Below are 19236 nucleotides of genomic sequence, written 5' to 3'. Positions count from 1 at the left end.
GTTAGCTCGCAGCTTGCAGCTATGTGGCATGTTTCAGCCTATCGGCGGCAGGGAATGTCCCGTCCTGCTAGCGCCACTGGTTCGGATCCTGCTATTTCTTGCAGTAAAGTTGGCCTATTTTCAGCCGTCTACACGTATTTGGCTTGTTTCAGCCGGTCCGCAGGCCTGTTTCAGCCCTTTTGGCGCTCAATTCTCCGTTAGATATCAGCGCTGCTCGCGGTTATTCGTCAGATTTCGCTGTTTTGCTTCCACAACTGCCGGATGCAGAGTTAAACTTTGCTGTCCAGGGTGGGTAATTCAGGTTGCTTGCGTCAGTTTTGCCAGATTCACTGCTGGGAGTACCTTAGCCTCAGATGCGCGTCTGCTCTACACTTGTGGTTCGCCGTAATCTCACACAGCTGTCACCAAAGTTGTGGTATCCGCCGAGGATCAATGGCAGACACCGGAGTTCAATTAGATTACGGCAGTGTGACAGACGTGGACACCTTACTATAGAGAAGCTACGCTTCTCTAGCTTTCACTAGATAATGATCAACATCTACTTTCAGTTGTCACTTTATTGAAGGGTTAAGAGATACTGCAGTTATATACAACAAACAATCATTACATGGATAGGAATAAATAATCATAACATAAAAGCATAAATAATACATATACAATGGTCAGTTTGGGCAATAATGATTCCCCCATCCCTGGAAAGGGTGGGGGAGAATTAAGAATACAGTTAACCATAATAAACATGACAGATTCAAATCATTAATTCTAAGCGTAGGGAGGGGGTCACTAGACCCCTTCCCCAGGACTCGGGGGAGGGCCATTGACCCTCCACCGAACCCCAGATCAGGGGTGCCATAGACATGGCTCACGGTTGCCGAATACCACATATGCATCAGGATTTCACATTGTTCTCTTAATATATGTAGGATGTACGTGGATATTATGACGGGGGAGAAATGATTGTCAATTTAGGTTGCGAACATGAAAATCATTCATTGATCAGAGGTGGATTCTTAAAAAAAGATTTGCCCCACTAATCGCTTAGTGGGGCAAAATTGTTTTCGTGAAAAATCCTCCAAAATCGCATAAAAAATCTTCAAAAATTAAATAAAATCTTATGTTCATAACCCTTTTATGATTTTGTTAAATTTTTGTAGATTTTTAATGTGATTTTGGTGGATTTTTCACGAAAACAATTTTGCCCCACTAAGCGATTAGTGAAGCCAATTTTTTTTAAGAATCCAACTCAGGTCGTTCATCTAGTAGGAAGACAGGGGATGGGATGGATGGGGGAGATCGTTATATTAGCCAGCTACAATTTTCACTTTATTTTAATACATTATAATCTGGGGTAAGATACAAGTAATAATAAATTTATTGTCATCATAACATAAACTAAAGATATTGAATTAAATACAAACTAAAGTTATTTTAAAATTTTTAAAATGATATAAAATGTCAGTCAAAGGCTAAGGTTACCTATCTAATGACATATTCAATTTAATATTTACCTTTACTACAGACAATATTATGTATCTTAAAATGTTAAGTAAATGTATAGCCAATCTAAATTTGTAAATGTTCGTTTGTACGTACGATTCATTATGTCTGTATTTTATTCTTTTTATGAGGGATATCTCTTGGGCATGTATTGATACCTTTTCCCAAAATAATTTTAAACATTCCCTGGACCTATGAAGAGTAGGACCATATAAATTGAGCGGTTAGCAATATATCTTGCTTTAAAAGGGCACAAAGTTTTTTTTTAAGGATCTTAAGTGATAAGACAATAAAAACAAAAAATTATACATTATTTATATTAAAGTTTGGACACATCCAACTAAAATCTAAAATAGGAACCCAATATTTTGAGCAAACAAAAAAGATAAACTAGTTTTAAAACCTTGGGTACCAGAGTAATTTACAGCTCTATATCCCCTCCCTCCCTCTGAATTGCAATTGCCCTCAAAATAAGAGACTCTAAAATTTAAAGAACGCGCTTAAAATTGTTAAAAAAACTACCTGTTCATTGTAATAAGAGGCACAACAAATATATTTTATACAAAAAATATAAACCAATACATTTTTTATGAACCACATTTTTCTGGTTAACTTTTAAAAGTTTTTTTATACAAAACTTGTATTTTTTTATTCACTACCTATCAAAACACATTAATGTAAAAATATCTCCCAAATTACATGTTCCCAGACACACGCGGAATTGGTTGCGCGCAATTAAAAGTTCTAATGTGAGAATGTTATTGTTTGGTGTCCGACGCAAAACTAAAGATAAATCTGTCCGCGGTGCGAGAAAATGTCCATGGTGTTCCGAAATTTCAACCAATGAAAACAAAAAAACTTATATCTAACTTTTTTTGGCGTTGTCATATTTGAATTGGCAATATTGCTGTAGACTTATTTGAACTTTCAACCATTATTAAATTATAATTTAGCTAATCTAAAAATTAGTTGTATTGTATACTATACATATGTCCGAAACTTTTAGCTAATAATAGTTCAAAGACTAGGCTTGAAAAGAAAATGCATTGTAAATAATTCTAAGTATTAATCTAGACGTTGAAGTTTACAAATAACATCTACAGTTTCCTAGTAATGATGAAATTTAAATTACCCTCCCTAGTATTCATAATTTCAACAATTCAGATCTATAGTATATATGTATATACAGACAACTACATGCCCCTCTTTTCCAAGGTCCTTTTCGTCTTCTAGCAAATTGTTTTATGCTACTTGGCTGTGTTAATATACCCGACCATAGACGTCCAAGGGGGGGGGGGGGTAAAAGGGTGATTACCCCCCCCCCCCCAAATGAATTTTAATTATTACCCACCCCAAATAAAAAAACTCTATGAAATAAAGATTACCCCCCCCCCCCCCAAATGAGCTTGGGGGTGCCGTAGGAAACTCCAAAATTTTTATTTTCAAAATTTTACCCCCCCCCCCCCAAATAAAAAAGCTTGGACGCCCCTGTACCCGACACTATTAGTTGATTTTCCCAGAAGACCCAATTGAGAATCGGCTCAAAATCCTTGGGATGGGGACGTACAGTTATTTAACCCCTTCCCCCTCTAGTGTTTTATTCTAATATTTCAACCCCTATCACTTTGCTAGTTTTAACATTAAAGTTATCCTTACATAAAAGTGACATGATCTCTGTCTGTACTGAAGGATCTCTCTAACCGCTGAACCGATATCGTTCTTCTTTACATTGTAGCTTCTCATTGATTTTCAAGGTGTATAACATTATTGTCTATTGTCTTATCAATTAAAATCCCTGATAAAATCTAATTGAATGGGTCAAATAGTCAGATACGGATTTATAATGTTATGGGTTTTATATTGCTCAATTGGGAAACTACCAATAAAAATAAAAATAATAATAATAAATGCCAAGCTCAAAAGAAAGATGATTGGAGTCATTAATTTTATCAAAGATCAAAAGTCATTGAATGGAGCCAAATGTGCATTTTAAACTGAATTCAAATCATGGGTCTAAAGGGATGTCATGTAAAAGATAAATTGATATACAATATACATCCCCAATCATGGCAAACAAAATTACCCCTATTTAAATGTTTGAGCCAACGAATGAATGGACTTCTTTATAAAACTTAAATTCAGTTCAATCAGTGCATGCAATATCCCCTCCCCTCAAAATTCAAATTAAACATTCTGATGTTTTGCAGTGCGAAATAATAGAGGGGGTTATTCTTTTAAATTAGGCAAGTGCATCGTCCATTTTCTTAAACCTTTTTGAGACAAATAATACAAAAAATAAATCTTCCAATACAAAGCCTAGTTTGGGATTGCAATAAAATTTACCCAGCTGTCTTTAATTGTAAGAGGAACAATAATTTGGAAAAAATATTATTATCATTGATAGCACTAGGGTTAATCATTAAAATATCAAAAAAAAATTATAAAAATGCTCTAAAATGTTTTAAATAAATCCACCAAGTTACTTATTAATATATTAATTCCCAAAAAAAAAATTGTTTACTGAATCACCAATAAGATTTTTAAGTATTGAACTATAAAACATTAGATAGTTTAGTATTTGATAAAGACCAATCCAATATCAAACTTATTGTCTATTTTAGTTTTTACATATCTACTGTCATGAAAACTTATAATGTTTCATTTTCTATAGATGTATTAGCACCGAATCTTTTTTTTTTCCAAGGAGGGATTGGAGATTAGACTTTAAATTGGCACAGGTATCCAAAGTTTTATAAACATGTTCCTTATTTCATCGGCTGAAAAACTTTGTTATTTTATTGAAATTTGATTGGTTGGTTATTGTCTTATGAAATTTACTAACTTTCAATTTGCCATTTTCTAATGGCTATTTGAAAATTGCGATATTATTTTCACTTTTCAATTATCGCTTCTTATAAAAATGTGAACAATTACGCCCTAATAAGATATCCAGGCTTTTATATCAGGGCTCGGCAGCCGCGCTTTATGTTCAGGGAAATTAATATTTTACAATTTTAAAAAGGCAAACCAGAAGTCAAAACCTGGCCCAAATTATTGCAATCCTTCCAAAAAAAATTTTAAAACATCCAAACGGTTTAAATCTGAGGCTGTCGTGCCAAGCCCTGTTTATCTAATTTGCTTCTTTCTCCCGGACACTGGAATAATATTATATGAAAATTTTTTTAAAGTTCTTCTTAGCGGCATCAGTTCCTTCCCTCAAAGGAACTAGCCACCACTGAACCCCCTCCCGCATTTTGTTATTAATTTAAATACGAAATAGGTAGTTTTTTTCCTTTTGCCTAACTCCCGTTAGTAACTTAACGTTGTAGAGCCTGCAACTAACACTAACCCGGCGGGGCTACGCTACACCCAACATAACCTAACTGAAACACAAAATACCTGTCTCCGCCCTACCAATTTCAATAAAAATGGGGAGGGGTTGCTTGTGGTCTCAAGGCACTTTAGAAAAATCGCCGCCGCCTAACCAATTTGTCTTCATTTTCTGAGAAACTTAGGAATGCCTCTCCCTCCCCCCACCTTGTTTATAAGCTGCTTTTTTTCTCATGTTTCAGTGTATTTATCTGGTAGATTCATACACCTCATACAATAATGATGTAACTTACAGGCAAGCATGGACTAGGAAACGGAGAAAAAAATAAATCTTCCCTCTAAAAACCCTGAGCTTTTTAAAATATTATTTTTTGTGAATTAAGGAGTATTTAAATATCATTCATTGTCCATCCGTGTATTCCAAAGTGATTTCTTATTTTATCAAAAATGTTCCAAAAATATAACAGAAAATCTAATTAAAAAAACATATAGTGTCCTCAAATAAACCAACATTAAACGATTTTTAGTAGCGAGTATATGTGGTAAGACGGCAGTATACGGACAAGCCTTTCATAGAATTGCTATGCTGCGGCTTATCAAATTACAACCCAGCGCTAAGCCTATTATCACCATTTCACCCTGCCCCTCCAGGGCCTTGCAGATACATCACAAGCAGCGGTCAAATTGGACATCTCTGATAGTGGGAGGGGCCCGGCCCCTCTACAACCCCAAGCCCCAGTTACCTGCCTTGCCGGGAGATGTCTAGACCCCCCTTGCCGCAGCCGGACCTTCCCCTTTCTCTGCCATCACCTGCCTACCCCAAGGAGGCAGCCTTCCCTCCTACCTTTGCGCCTGTGGACACAGCCCCCCAGCTCAAAGGAACCCATCACCAGCTACCCCTCATCATCTATTATTATACTTCTATTTGCTATATAAACCTGTATATCTTTTTTAATGAATCAGTTCAAAATATATCCTTTAATCAGTAACTCCTTGTAGTTATTTATTGGTAGGATCTTTAAGGCTAGGGGCTCGTTTGAATCGAACTCGCGACTGTAGGTTGAAACGCTTCAACTTACCACATATACACTAAAATTCAAATGTCCTTTTTGCTACTTTTTATGAATTCTACCTAAATTTCTACAGCAATCGCCCTTCTAGGTTTTAAACCGATAGGAAAATTTTAACATGCCTAAATTAACGATAATATCTAACCGTTACAGACCTGAGGTGTACTGACCTACCCTAATAAGCTTCGCCAGATCGACGGACCAAGTAAATCACATTCTGGATGCTCATATGCTCATGTACACATATAAATGAAGCTATATATCTCAAGAAGCAGCCAAAAATCTTGAGTTATAGAAAAGCTAGTCGAGAGATAACATTTATTGATTTACAACCATGAATATATTACATTTATTTGCAATTTATTAAACATATCTATAACACAACCTTATCATAATTTTGTCATATTTTAAAGTCATATATTTTTCAGTCTGTCTTGTATTTGACAAAAAGTCCATAAATAATCCTGAAAAAAACATTATTACTTATAAAAAAGTATTAAAAATTATTTGCAATTTTACCCAAATCCCTGTATAAAGATAATAGGAACTGTGTGTGTCTTTATCAAAGGATCTCGCTATATAACCTCTGAATCGATATGGTTCGCTCGTACAATTTAGCTTGTCAAAAGTCCCGCGAAGATTTATAATTTTTTTTGTGGGGGGGGGGGGGGGGGGACAGGAAAACACCACCCTCCAAGAGAAATACCAAAAAAATAAAAGGGCTGCCAGGTAGCGAAACATGAATAATATCAGCTGATCCTAACATGGACAAATTATTTAAAATACCTGAGTATTGATTTGATGTCTCCTCTGGCTATTTCGGCCGCTCTATTCACAGGCTTTGCAAACCCACCATCCTAAAGTATAGACTTTTTAAAATTTTCCCATCAATTTCAATCTTTTGGATGAAGATTTGTTAGGTACAAGTTAGAAAGCGTAGCAACTCTATAATCGTTACCTAAAAGTTCAAACATTTAAGACAAGATTTTTTTGGCGACATCTTTTTGTATATATAATAATTAATTAATAATATTTTTAATTAAATACTAAAACCCAAAGTAAGTTCTACAAGAGTTATTGTTCGTTTGTCCTTTTTTCTGATTTTAGAGCATCGCTTTTATGGGTGTTGTCATCCTTGTAAATGTTTGATTAGCTATAGTCTCAAGATCCGTAGTCAAATCTTGTGGTTTTGCCAATGATGGAGGAGACATGTTATACTTATATAGTCTTATACTTGTACCCACAGTTTCATAACTACGCTCTCTTATTCATTGGCTCAAAAACCTTATGTGCTTTTGTTAGTTGATTCCAGTGTAGTGTAACTGTCCAAACTTTTAAACTAATAATCATAATCTAAAGTTCGGCGGCCGGTGAAAACAGCGGTGGATTTTCTTGAAATAAAGTATGTCATGTAGGCATGTTAGATAAACTTAAGATAAAATTTAAGTAAAAAATTGCGGTCATAGAAGTCTTAAAAAGATTGTTGGAGACCTGGAGGATCAGGACCTGCAGGATCATACCTGGTACCAGAAATTGAGTTGAACACTATATTTCATGTTATGTACTTCTAGAGGATATTTTGGTTACATAAAATGCTTTGTATAAGTCTAAAATTTGTTTTGCCTACTTTTTTTTTTTTTTTATAAAAATCTATAATTTTGTTCCTTTTTTGCATATTTACCTCTAGAAGTGTAATGGCGAATTCAACATTCTTTAATCTTTCCTCAAATGTTTCTAAAATTATTAATAAATGTTTTTTTTTAATTTACGAAACTTATGATATTAGAAAGAACTTTTCTCGTATTCATTCGAATCCGGTGGATAGGAACCGGTTCTCATCCATACGAAAAAACTATGTCTAGCATCGTATTATATCCAGCTTTCTACGAATATAAAAATGTACAATCATAAGATTAAAACCAGTTTTTTAGCCAGTGACTTCGGCACCTCGGGGCTAAAAAACTGGATTTAATCTTATAATTGTACATTCTATATCCGTGGAAAGCTGTTTATAATACGATGCGAGAAATAACTTTTATCAAATAGTAAAAAGGATGACAACATCCATAAGTAGCAAAGCACAAAAAATATGGATGGACAATGTGAAATAAAGAGCAGATGATCAGTGTATATCTTGATCGACAGACCAACAGATAAAGCAAATTATATTCTGGATGCTCATTAAGATATATAAGTTTTCCGGAATTTTAAAGTTAGGGGGAGATTTGAAATCTGCATCAAATTTTGAGGATTTTTTATAAAATTCGTTTTTTCTATAATTCTTTATCTAACAGCGGAAATGCAATTTAAGTTAATTAATTTTGGCATCTGTGATTGGTGGATTTTAAAAATCTGCGCTCTGATTGGATGACGTACATCATTCAACCAATTAGAGCGCAGGTAGTTTAAAATCCACCTATCCTATTGGTCAAAATTAATTAACTTAAAATGCATTTCCGCTTTTAGATAAAGAATTATACAAAAAACGAATTTTATAAAAAAAATCCTTAAAATTTGATGCAGATTTCAAATCTCCCCCTAACATTAAAATTCCGGAAAACTTATATATCTTAATGCTCATAGATAAAAATGGACGGACGAACATTTTCAAATTATAAAATAACTTCGCTTCCAAAAAGTTTACCTGGCTTTTGAATGTAGGCATAAAACGGAATAAAAAATTTCTGAAAAAAATTATTCTATGAAGGAATGACTACAGGAATGTATGGATGGAACAATGGGAAATTAATTCAGTTTAGAGTTCTAGATGAAAGGTCGCGCAAACCAGGTTTACCAAGAAAGCTTTTAAAATTAGTGAAAACAAGAAAAGTTACAATAATTCTAGTACCCAAAGTGCAAGACAGCCAACAAAATGAATTTTGGATCAATGGTACCATCCCTATATTCCTGCTCAATGTAACTTTAATGTTGCTGAGTAATTTGTAGATTGACTGACATACCAACGTTTCAAGTTAGTTATAAACTGCATGGATGTTCATTAGTGAATGATTTTTAAAAGCGAAGCTTTTCTATAATTAGTGTCGGTCCGTCCGTCCGTCCGTCCGTAACGGATAGCTTTCTTCGTTAATTTAGGCATGTTAGAATTGTCCTATCGATTTCAAATTTTGCATGGTGATTCCTTTAGCAGTTAGGTACGATTTAGAAAGCGTAGCAACTCTATAATCAAATGTCCGTACGTCCATTTTAAACATGATGATTTTTTTACTTTTTTAACATCAAATTTTTATGTGATCTAATTATCCGATTGATCTGATTTTTGGTATATTGATTCCTGGGACAACAAAGTATAATGTAATAAACGAAGCAACTCTATAATCAAGTCCTAAAAATGTAAGTATGTCCATAAACATTATCCTGTATCAAGCAGTTTTTTAACAAATTTACTCACAATTTTGCTTTGACTCTTATACATTTATATTAGGATTATTCAGTTCTGAAACTATACAAGTGTTAACGTCCGTTTGTCCTACCGTTTCAGTGCTTCGCTTTTATGGATGTTGTCATCCTTGTTTATAAATAAATCAACCATATCTATCCGGGCTATTCAGTACACAACATAGCCTGACGTAAAGTTTTAAACAAGCAACTGCACGGGCCCTATTCTGTTTTTAAAAGCGAAGCTTTTCTATAATTAGGGTCGGTCCGTACGTCCGTCCGTCCGTCCGTCCGACCGTACGTCCGTCCGTCCGAGATAGATAGCTTTTATTCGTTAATTTAGGCATGTTAGAATTGTCCTATCGATTTCAAACTTTGCATGATGATTTCTGTTGTAGTTAGGTACGATTTAGAAAGCGTAGCAACTCAATAATCATTACCAAAATGTCCGTACGTCCATTTTAAACATGTTGATTTTTCTACTTTTTAAACAACAAATTTTTATGTGAACTATTTATCCGTTTGATCTGATTTTTGGTATATTGATTCCTGTGACAACAAAGAACAATATTATAAGCGAAGCAATTCAATAATCAAGTCCTAAAAATGTAAGTATGTCCATAAACATTATCCTATATCAAGCAGTTTTTCAACAAATTTACTTACAATTTTGCTTTGACTCTTATACTTTTATATTCTGATTATTCAGTTCAGACACTATACAAGTGTTAATGTCCGTTTGTCCTACCGTTTCAGTGCTTCGCTTTTATGGATGTTGTCATCCTTGTTTTTCTTCAATTTATTTCAATATAAGGAGGTTAGCTGTGTTCGATTAGGCACCACAAATGGATGTAAAATATACGTGAATATTATGACAGGGGAAAATTGTCGTCAATTCAGCTTGCTAACATGAAACTTGTTAATTGATCAGTTAGATTATCCAGTTTAAGGGGAGGGGAATCATTAATTTAGCGCGCTGCAATTTTCACTTTATTACATTACATGAAAATCTGGTGTAAGATCCAAGTAAAAAAATATCCATTGCACTGCATTAAACCTATAGGCAACCAATAAGAGTTCAAGTGCAAAGAATCAAACTAGCAACCAATAAGAGCAAAGAATCAAACCTGTAGGCAACCAATAAGAGCACAAAATCGGGCCCCATCTTGGAATTCTTCCAAGGTCTCAACTTCAAATCCAATAGGAGTCAAATAACTGAAAAGAATATCATAACTTGAAAATAATTGACTAGCTATCTGTTTATAATAGCGAAGATACTTAATTCAGCTACAGTTTCAATTAAAGTTCATTTAAATTTGGTAGATTTATGCAACATTGGATCTTGGCTATTCCAGATTATTTATAAGCCTTTTTATGCCGCTTAACACGGTGTGCTGGCATGAAAAGCACGTTTATCCGTTGAGCAATTAGCATCCTTTAAAGTTAATACATTTTTTGAGATATTCGTTACCAGGAACATTTTAACGTGAACTGCACTAGATCCTAGATATTATATGATTTTGCCCAAATATTAATTTTAAAAATCACTTGCCTATTTACAAATTTTTTGAGGACATTTTTAACCATTGTAACTTTTTGTGGCGGAGCGTTTTCAATTAATGTGTCAAAAGCGTCCCTGGCTCCTAAATTTAAGAATTTTTTTATTTATTAAAACAATTTTGTTTATAAGTAGCGCAGCAAATAAAACAAAAAAAATCGAAAAATATTTTGTCTATAGGCAAAGATCTTGTACAATACATTGTATGAAATCGTTATACTTTTCAGGGAAGCTATGTGTATTTCCTTGTTGGGTTTTAGATTATTTTCGTGACCTCATCCGCCCTCCCACAAAGGCTGGGGGTGAAGCACCCTTTCCCCCAATATAGAGATTTTCAGGAGTCCCACGGGCATAGGAGGAAGCTTTTTATAGTTACTATAAAAAATGACGTCATACTGGCCTACCATTGCTCAATTAAAATGTATACTAGCCTGTCATTGATAATTTAGTCGGTCATTTGTAATGTATGACGTCATTTTTTATAGGTACTATAAAGAGCTTTCCATAGGCTTCAATGAAAATTTACTATATACCTGGTTGAAAATGGTTGCCTAGGATGTTGACAACTCTTTTCTCATGTTGCAGCCTCTTCTCCACCCGCTTTATTCTTGAAAATAAATTGTATAGAGCTATCTATGAAAGTGCTTCACGAGCACATAAAACTATCCTTATTTTTAAATATTATAAATGAGTCGGGTAGATTTTTTTATTTTTAACCCCTGCGGGGCCCTACCTGCTGCGCTACCCCACACCCTATTTAACCTAAACTAGCCTAAGATAACAGGTGATATTAGACCCCCCCCCCTTTTCCATTATTTAAAAATAAGTGAGGGTAAGGAATACATGCTCTACTGGGTTCTTTGAGGAAAATCTTCTATTTTTACCAACAGTTAAGAAATGTATTGGTAACAATTTTATTTTTTCAAAATCAATTATTATAAAGTTTACCGTCCTCAAAATAATTTTACTTACTTTAGAATATTTACTTTTAGCGCTCTTGGTAGAATAACGCTTGGCCTAAATTAACAAATAAATTTTAAAGAATTACTTTTGAATATATTAAAATTTATATTGAACTAGACACATTGTATCCAAAAGTAGCATTGAAAGTAAACAATAGCTTGTATGACTTACACCTATCAATTATCTCATGTGGGCAACTCAAATGTCAGGTCCAACAACCAAATATAACTAAGGGGAACTATATCTCTCCTTTTTGTTCAAATACCCAGGGTATTAAAATAAGTAACACCCATCAGATAACCAACTCTTTGATTGCACGACATTTGTCTGGAATTCCTAACTGTGCATGGTAATGAGTTAAGGCTGTTTTGTTCCAATATGACACAACAGCTGTAGGAACCCTTTGACGTCTTTTGACATGACTTGGTTTTATACCGAGATTCGAACATATCACCTCCCCGATGACGATCAACAGTTAACTTTTTATTATTTTGTAGAATTCAATAAACTTTAAATAAAAAACGAAAGAAAAATCACGAAACCTAGTACTGAGTATCATTCGAGTGAATGTACAATAATCGTAGAGTAACTGCGCTACTGGAAATTTAGCATACCTGTCATTTCTAAAACAGTAGTTGTTAATCTTTATCAGAAACCTAGTATAAGTTTGAATTATAGATGTAGAATATACATGAATATTATTAATGGAAACGATTGTCGTCAATTTAGCTAACATGCAACTCGTTTATTGCTCAGTTACTCTAATTAGTAGGAGGGGAGGGAATTGTGTAAAGGGAGTGTAAGGGGGGAATCGTTATTTCAGCCCGCTGCAAGATTAACTTTATTAGAGAACATGAAAATCTGTACTAAAGACTAAACGCTTTGATTCAAAAAAGAAGAGTGATATTCTTATTCGTTGTTTTAGCAACTTTGGCCCCTTTTTTGTATTTTGATTGAATGGCTCATTAAGTTGAGTTAAAAGTTGTAATCTCCAGAAGAGGTAATATGCGTATCATCATAGGGGATGTACATCAATTTATCGGCCATTGTCTTATCTCTGCTTATTTTTACAATTTCTTTACCTCAGAGTGTTTAGAATTTCTCCGGCAAAAATAAGCTTGGTCTTGGATTGTAGCTGTAATGTTTTTTTTTATTTATTTGATTCTAATATAATATACAGGGTTATTCAAAATAAACTGCGTTTTCTTTTTTTTCACACAACTTTCAAGAATGTGGAAAATAACGAAACATTTACAAAAAAAAATTATGGAATCTTTACATAATTTATTGGCTATCTATCCTAAATATCAGCCAAGAAAGTGATTTTTTCTCATACCGTAACGGAGAGACGTACGTACAGACAAGGTGAATTAAAGAGTAGCTTCGCTTTTAATAAAACCTAATTTCAAAATTACCTGATCATCAATGTTCTTCATACAACTAAAAAATAATCATAATCATTTTAAATAATTTCTATCTAGCAGCCAAAGAGGCCTCCAAAAAAGTAAATAAAAATTGTGTAGTAAATTTCTCTTGGGATGGTGATCTCCATCCCAAAAGAGTTATAAACCTACCCAGGACCTATGAGAAGCTACATTGTAAAGGAGAACCAAATCGGTCTAGCGGTTGGCGAGATCCTTTGGTACACAGAGTCAAATAGACAGAGATCCTGTTATTTTATTGTAAGGATTGAGTTTTGCTGTTTTGATGGGTTGAGCTTTCCACGGACGGACGGACGTACGGTAAAAATGAACTTTAGAGTAGTTTCGCCACTGAAAGTATTTTAGTAATATAATGAGAATACGAAGACCAAACTGCATAACTTTTGTGTCACTTTTGATTCCTGTGACGTCATATTATAAGTAAGATGAGAGGAGAAGTGAGAAAGAAAACCTCTAAAAAAGAGATGGAGAATATAACGTCAAAAGTGGTGCAAAAGTTATGCAGTTTGGTCTTCGTCTAATGAGAATTTTACCTATTTATTTTATCTACGATGAAAAAGAGGTTTCTTTTCTGTCTTTCTCTGAAAGGGTGTATAAATTTAAAGGATGCACTAAACCGAACACAGTAATAGTGTCTGACTGATTATGACGTAACAAAAAAAAATAGCCAATGAGAGGCCGTTATTGACAAATAGTAAAATTTATAGTGGCCTCTCATTGGCTAATTTTTTTTGTTACGTCATAATCAGTCACACACTTTTACTGTGTTCCACTAAACCCGTTTGGATGATTTGAAATTCCTTTCAGAAAAGAGGAGTTACCATATTTGTGTCAGATTTATAATTCCATCTGATTTTTATGATTGTTAAAGGTTGATTTACCTGGGGCTTTGAAGCGACTGACGCGCAGCCGCCCAGACCTTGTTAAAATTCTGTCCTTTAGATTAAGAATTGATAATTTCAAATTTTAAGTGTTCTCTTTTTCAGATAATTTTAAGCCACATAAAAATAGAGGAATGTAATGGGAAACAAGAGGATTACCAACCCAATTATTCAGAAAATGTTCATTGGTAATAAAAATGAAAGAGAAAAAAGGATATAGAATAGAAGAATGATAGAAAACCTCTAGAACTTTAAAAATAACTTGCGGTTTCGCCCCATAGCCTCTAGGGGCTTTTCCCCAAGAGGTTAGCTTAAAACCATCACAGGACCAGTAGGTATACTCCCTAAAGAGAAGAGCCTAATCGGTTCAGTGGTTACTGAGATCTTAAGCTTCAGACGGACAGACAGACATCGTTCTACTTTGTATTATAGACAAACATTTTTGTCTTTTGTTGCATGACAGACGTACCAAATAGATTATATACTGGATGTTCAGTAGTACAAGAAATACTCACAAATAAATTCAGCCATTTATCTTACAATATAAAGTAGTAAGTTTTTTGTCTGAAGTTAAAGATCTCGTAAGAAACTAGTCTGAATTAGATGTACCAAAAGCTTTATAAATGTCTTGAAATGGTTTTAGGCTATTTTATACCTCTCCTAGAGGCTAGTCTTTTATTAAATAACAAACGAGAAAATCCCATAAAGTTACGGGCTAGTGGACAGACAGACAAAGTTAATTATAGCTTCGCTCCTACAACAGGTTACCTGGACTGAACAAAATCCCCACAAGGTAGATCAATGGGATCGTTTCCCATTACCTTCTCGTATATCAAACGTAAAACCTTAGAAAACCCTAATAGTTATTTATCGCATCGTATTATAGACAGCTTTCGATAGTAAAATGAACAATAATAACATTAAAACCAGGGTCCTCAAAGTTATATAATACTGTTTCTTATTTGTTGGCTAAAGAACTTTGGATACTATTATTGAATTTGATTGGTTAGTTCATCAAGTTCAGTATCCAAACGTTTCAATCCAGGAATAAGGTATAACCAACAAGCAAAATAAATCTAAAATAATATTTGGGGGGCAAATCGAAAGGTCGTCAATTTTACGATGTGTTTCCCCCAACGACAGCTGAAAAACACGTATAGGTTTCGTGATTTTTTTCCGAATTAATTTCGTTATTGGTATAAGTTGGTTTCAATCACTAATTGAAATCTTTAGTATTTTGTGAATCATCATTACGGCTGTACATTAATTTATCGACCATTATCTTATCCCTTCAGATCCCTGAGAATCTTGACTGCATAAGAATTCCAACATTGACCTGTCCATCTCTGTAATCAGTTTCAATATTATTCAGTTGTACTCTGTCCAGCGTCAGTTGACCATGGATCCAGTCCACCAGCAGTGTGATCAACTCTTGTAGTCCTGGGTCATGCAGGCATCTAGCAGAGATAGATAGATAGATAGATAGATAGATAGATAGATAGATAGATAGATAGATAGATAGATAGATAGATAGATAGATAGATAGATAGATAGATAGATAGATAGATAGATAGATAGATAGATAGATAGATAGATAGATAGATAGATAGATAGATAGATAGATAGATAGATAGATAGATAGATAGATAGATAGATAGATAGATAGATAGATAGATAGATAGATAGATAGATAGATAGATAGATAGATAGATAGATAGATAGATAGATAGATAGATAGATAGATAGATAGATAGATAGATAGATAGATAGATAGATAGATAGATAGATGGATGGATGGATGGATAGATTACTTACATTGGATCTAAATGTTCTTGATAGATAGATAGATAGATAGATAGATAGATAGATAGATAGATAGATAGATAGATAGATAGATAGATAGATAGATAGATAGATAGATTACTTACATCGGATCTAAATGTTCTTGTATTTCTCCCTCTTCAAAACTAATTTCATCTGAATCCTACAATTAAACAAGGACATTATATTCATTTGTAGCATGATTTCATCATCAAAAAAATTTTGGTGCTGTCCTCAAAAGTGGATATAGAGCAATACCACCCCCCCCCCCCCATGCTCCTTTTTCATAATTTTTCCCTGTACCTTATACTTGTTAAGGTCGTTTACACTGCGGGGCCTATACCTGCGAGGCCTATAGCAAAGATTTCCTAACATAAACTGGCCTAAAGTAAACTAAAATACTCCTTTCTAAATGATAAGTTGGGGGAGGGGTTTCTGTGCTCAATAAGGCACTTTGAGGGGAAATGCCAAATATTTAATTAATGTGTAAATATACTATACATTCAACTCAAATTTATCTTGTCCAAGTTCCATACTTCGCAGATTTTCTGTTAAAATATCTACAATAGAATAAATGTTTATTTAATAAATCATGTAATAGATTTATTACCGTAGATGGATAATTAGACACAATAGTCCGTCCAACTTGAAAAGGAATTTCCAGCAGATGGAGATTTTTGTCTCTATTTAGTCACATATGATGAATTTCGTAATATTACAAATTACAAATATTTGAGACTATACAATTGCCACAAGCAAAGATTTATCATATAAAATTCAACTATAGCTGACTTATTATAAGAAGGAAAAAGTAACTGCTCCTTTAGGATTTAGGTAACACGTGGATCTATTGACAGGGGGAATATTTGTCGTCAATTTAGCTTGATATGAGCATCATTTTTGGGCAGTTCGTTCATCCAATAAAGAGGAGGGAATGGTGAAAAGAGGGTATATTTGGGGTCATTATTTTAGCCAGAAGCGATCATCACTTTATCAGAGTACATGAATATTTGGTGCAACATCCAAGTAACAATATAACAATCCAAAATGTATATACTTTCTATCCAATAATGTGATTGGATTGCTACTACGCTGTATTTCTAATGATTAAATAAAGGAATCGTGTATATATTACAATATCACTTACTTCGTCTTATAGATTTATTATTTTCAAAAAAAATATCACTTTTAAAACATATTTCGATTTTGATATTATTTTTTCTTACTTTAAATATTTAGGAATAAAATTTGATTTTATGTTTAATTTTGTTGATATTTCTAATATAATACTTATAAATTATTTATTTTGAAATGTTTTTAAGAATTTTTTACCTATTTCTTCTTCTGCTTGTGATCTACAATACAATACAAATATAAAGAGTGTTTTTTAATGGAAAAAAATATTGTATAACCCACTTACCATTGACGGATCTTGATTAATAATTATTGTCAATAGTAAGTGGGTTAAATTAAGCAATACTTGTTTTCCATTAACAAAACACTATGTATATTATTATCAATCAATCAATCTATTATATACAGTCTGGAAATTCATGGGATTCGGGGAATCTTCACATATGTCTAGGGGTGGTTTTAGGCTGTTTCATTTAAAGATTAATGTCTTTGGTTAATTTTAGACTAAGAGTAGTTTTATAATTTACAAATTTAAAATTAGTTTAGTACTTCAGAATATTGTGATATGAGCGCAGCGTAGCTACTATATAAGTAGGATATGTTTACCTAATAAATGAGAAAACATTGTTGTTCTTTCTTAAAGTATTCATCATTCTAAAAATTATATAGCTTTTACATTTAGCTAAAACTTTTAGGTATAACTATTCAAAGATACATATGTCAGCCTATCTATCTATATAGTTAAGTACATCTAGCTTTTTAAAGTTTAAACCTTCCACTTGAAGTATAAAAAACACTATTAAAGTGAAGACTTTAATTGATTATATAGTAAGCAAGGTCTTTCATACAGAGAAAAATACAAACATCTTTTTTATGTTAAAACGAATTGGCGCTTTAACTCAAAGTTCCTAGCGAAACATAACCCCACCAACTTTTATTAATTCAGAATTTAAGAATAAGGGTCTGGGAATTTTTTTATATGTCTATCCCTTGCAGGTGACCTTAAACTTGCGGGGTTAACCGGCTTAATATAAACTAGTATATTTTTACCTAAAGTAAACCAAACCTTATATTTAATTGATTTCAAAAATAAGGGGAGAGGCTTTCAATGCTCGATAGGGACTCTGAGGCAAAGCACCTATGAACGTTTTACCATATTAAATTTTAGTATTTTACCTCGGACTTAAAGGAGTAAGATTTTCTTCACTTTGAACCACGTCTAATGACTTATTTAACGCCATTTTAAAATGTAAAATAACTCAATGTAAATATTTCACTGACTAAATAAATAGTCAAAAATATAAGTGAGTCAATTTAAGAGAAACTGAGATAAAAATACAGAAATAGTACGTGTATTTTTGTTTAAGTTTTGGCCCTTATCTTTCTTAATTGTAAAACTGAAAAGGATCGAAAAGTAAATAAATAAATAGCCTTTTTTATGACAGATTTTCCATACAAAGGTAAGTGCAATCAAGGGTTTAGTTGTATTTGAGAATAATGCACTACATTGGCCTGATATAGTTGAAAAGTACACCAATATAAGACCTCAGGGTGTAACCTGACTTCTAGAGGTTGTCAAGATGTAAGTATAGGGACCCAGCAAATAATCAAACAGCAAATAATCAAACATCAAATAATCAAAAGCAAATAATCAAACAAACAAAATTATTGTAAGTTATAAAAATGTGTAATTTTATAATAATTTTGTTTAATAATGCATAGATTAAAAGCTTGCAGTATAAGTTAAGGATCTTAAGGGATAAGACAATGGACGATAAATTAATATACATCCCTTATAATTATTAAGAAAATTACCCCTTCTGTAGAATTACCCCCTTATTTGCTAAAAGTTAGAACACTTAAAGTTGACGTAGTGATGAAACTGTGAGTACCAGTGTAATTTACATTCCAATGTCCCTTCCCTCCCTAAGTATGAGTAAACTTTCTTGAATCAGTTGAATGCTTGTGGTTTTAAAACTAAAAAGTAAAACTGTAGCTACTACATATGTTTGTATGATTGTTTTTTTTGCATAAATTTAAATTATTAATAACTGTACAGTTTATATACAACAAAAAAGAATTCAAGAATTCGATATATTTTTGTCTGTCGGTTTGTAACAAAAGATCTCAGAAGCTGATAGGCT

General features: G+C 33.2%; 2 protein-coding genes across 2 annotated transcripts in view; both read right to left on the bottom strand.

Annotated features, from left to right (window-relative positions):
- The window catches only part of LOC145326633 (uncharacterized), a 61959-nt gene extending 59691 nt beyond the window's left edge, over positions 1 to 2268 (bottom strand). The window contains exon 1 of the mRNA XM_080170003.1: positions 2020 to 2268. Within this exon, the coding sequence (XP_080026129.1) occupies positions 2020 to 2097 (78 nt within the window). The 5' untranslated portion in view covers positions 2098 to 2268. The remainder of the gene's footprint in view (positions 1 to 2019) is intronic.
- Positions 2269 to 6232: 3964 nt separating this feature from the next.
- LOC145325610 (alpha-parvin-like) lies at positions 6233 to 18433 on the bottom strand. The gene is made up of 19 exons (XM_080168571.1): positions 18269 to 18433; positions 17699 to 17746; positions 17291 to 17313; positions 16460 to 16518; positions 16066 to 16121; positions 15474 to 15594; positions 14906 to 14982; positions 13790 to 13837; positions 13230 to 13254; positions 12897 to 12949; positions 12429 to 12470; positions 11824 to 11868; positions 11385 to 11458; positions 10846 to 10936; positions 10421 to 10508; positions 8542 to 8581; positions 7579 to 7631; positions 6684 to 6754; positions 6233 to 6361 (listed from the first exon to the last, which is right to left on the bottom strand). Exons 1-19 carry the CDS (start codon positions 18331 to 18333, stop codon positions 6322 to 6324), a joined length of 1119 nt encoding a protein of 372 aa, XP_080024697.1. The 5' UTR covers positions 18334 to 18433; the 3' UTR covers positions 6233 to 6321.
- Positions 18434 to 19236: the final 803 nt, after the last annotated feature.

Source organism: Acartia tonsa, chromosome 8 (genome assembly GCF_053477335.1).
Source record: "Acartia tonsa isolate MP-2025a chromosome 8, ASM5347733v1, whole genome shotgun sequence".
Lineage (NCBI taxonomy): Eukaryota > Metazoa > Arthropoda > Copepoda > Calanoida > Acartiidae > Acartia > Acartia tonsa.
This window is presented reverse-complemented; position numbering and strand designations above follow the sequence as displayed.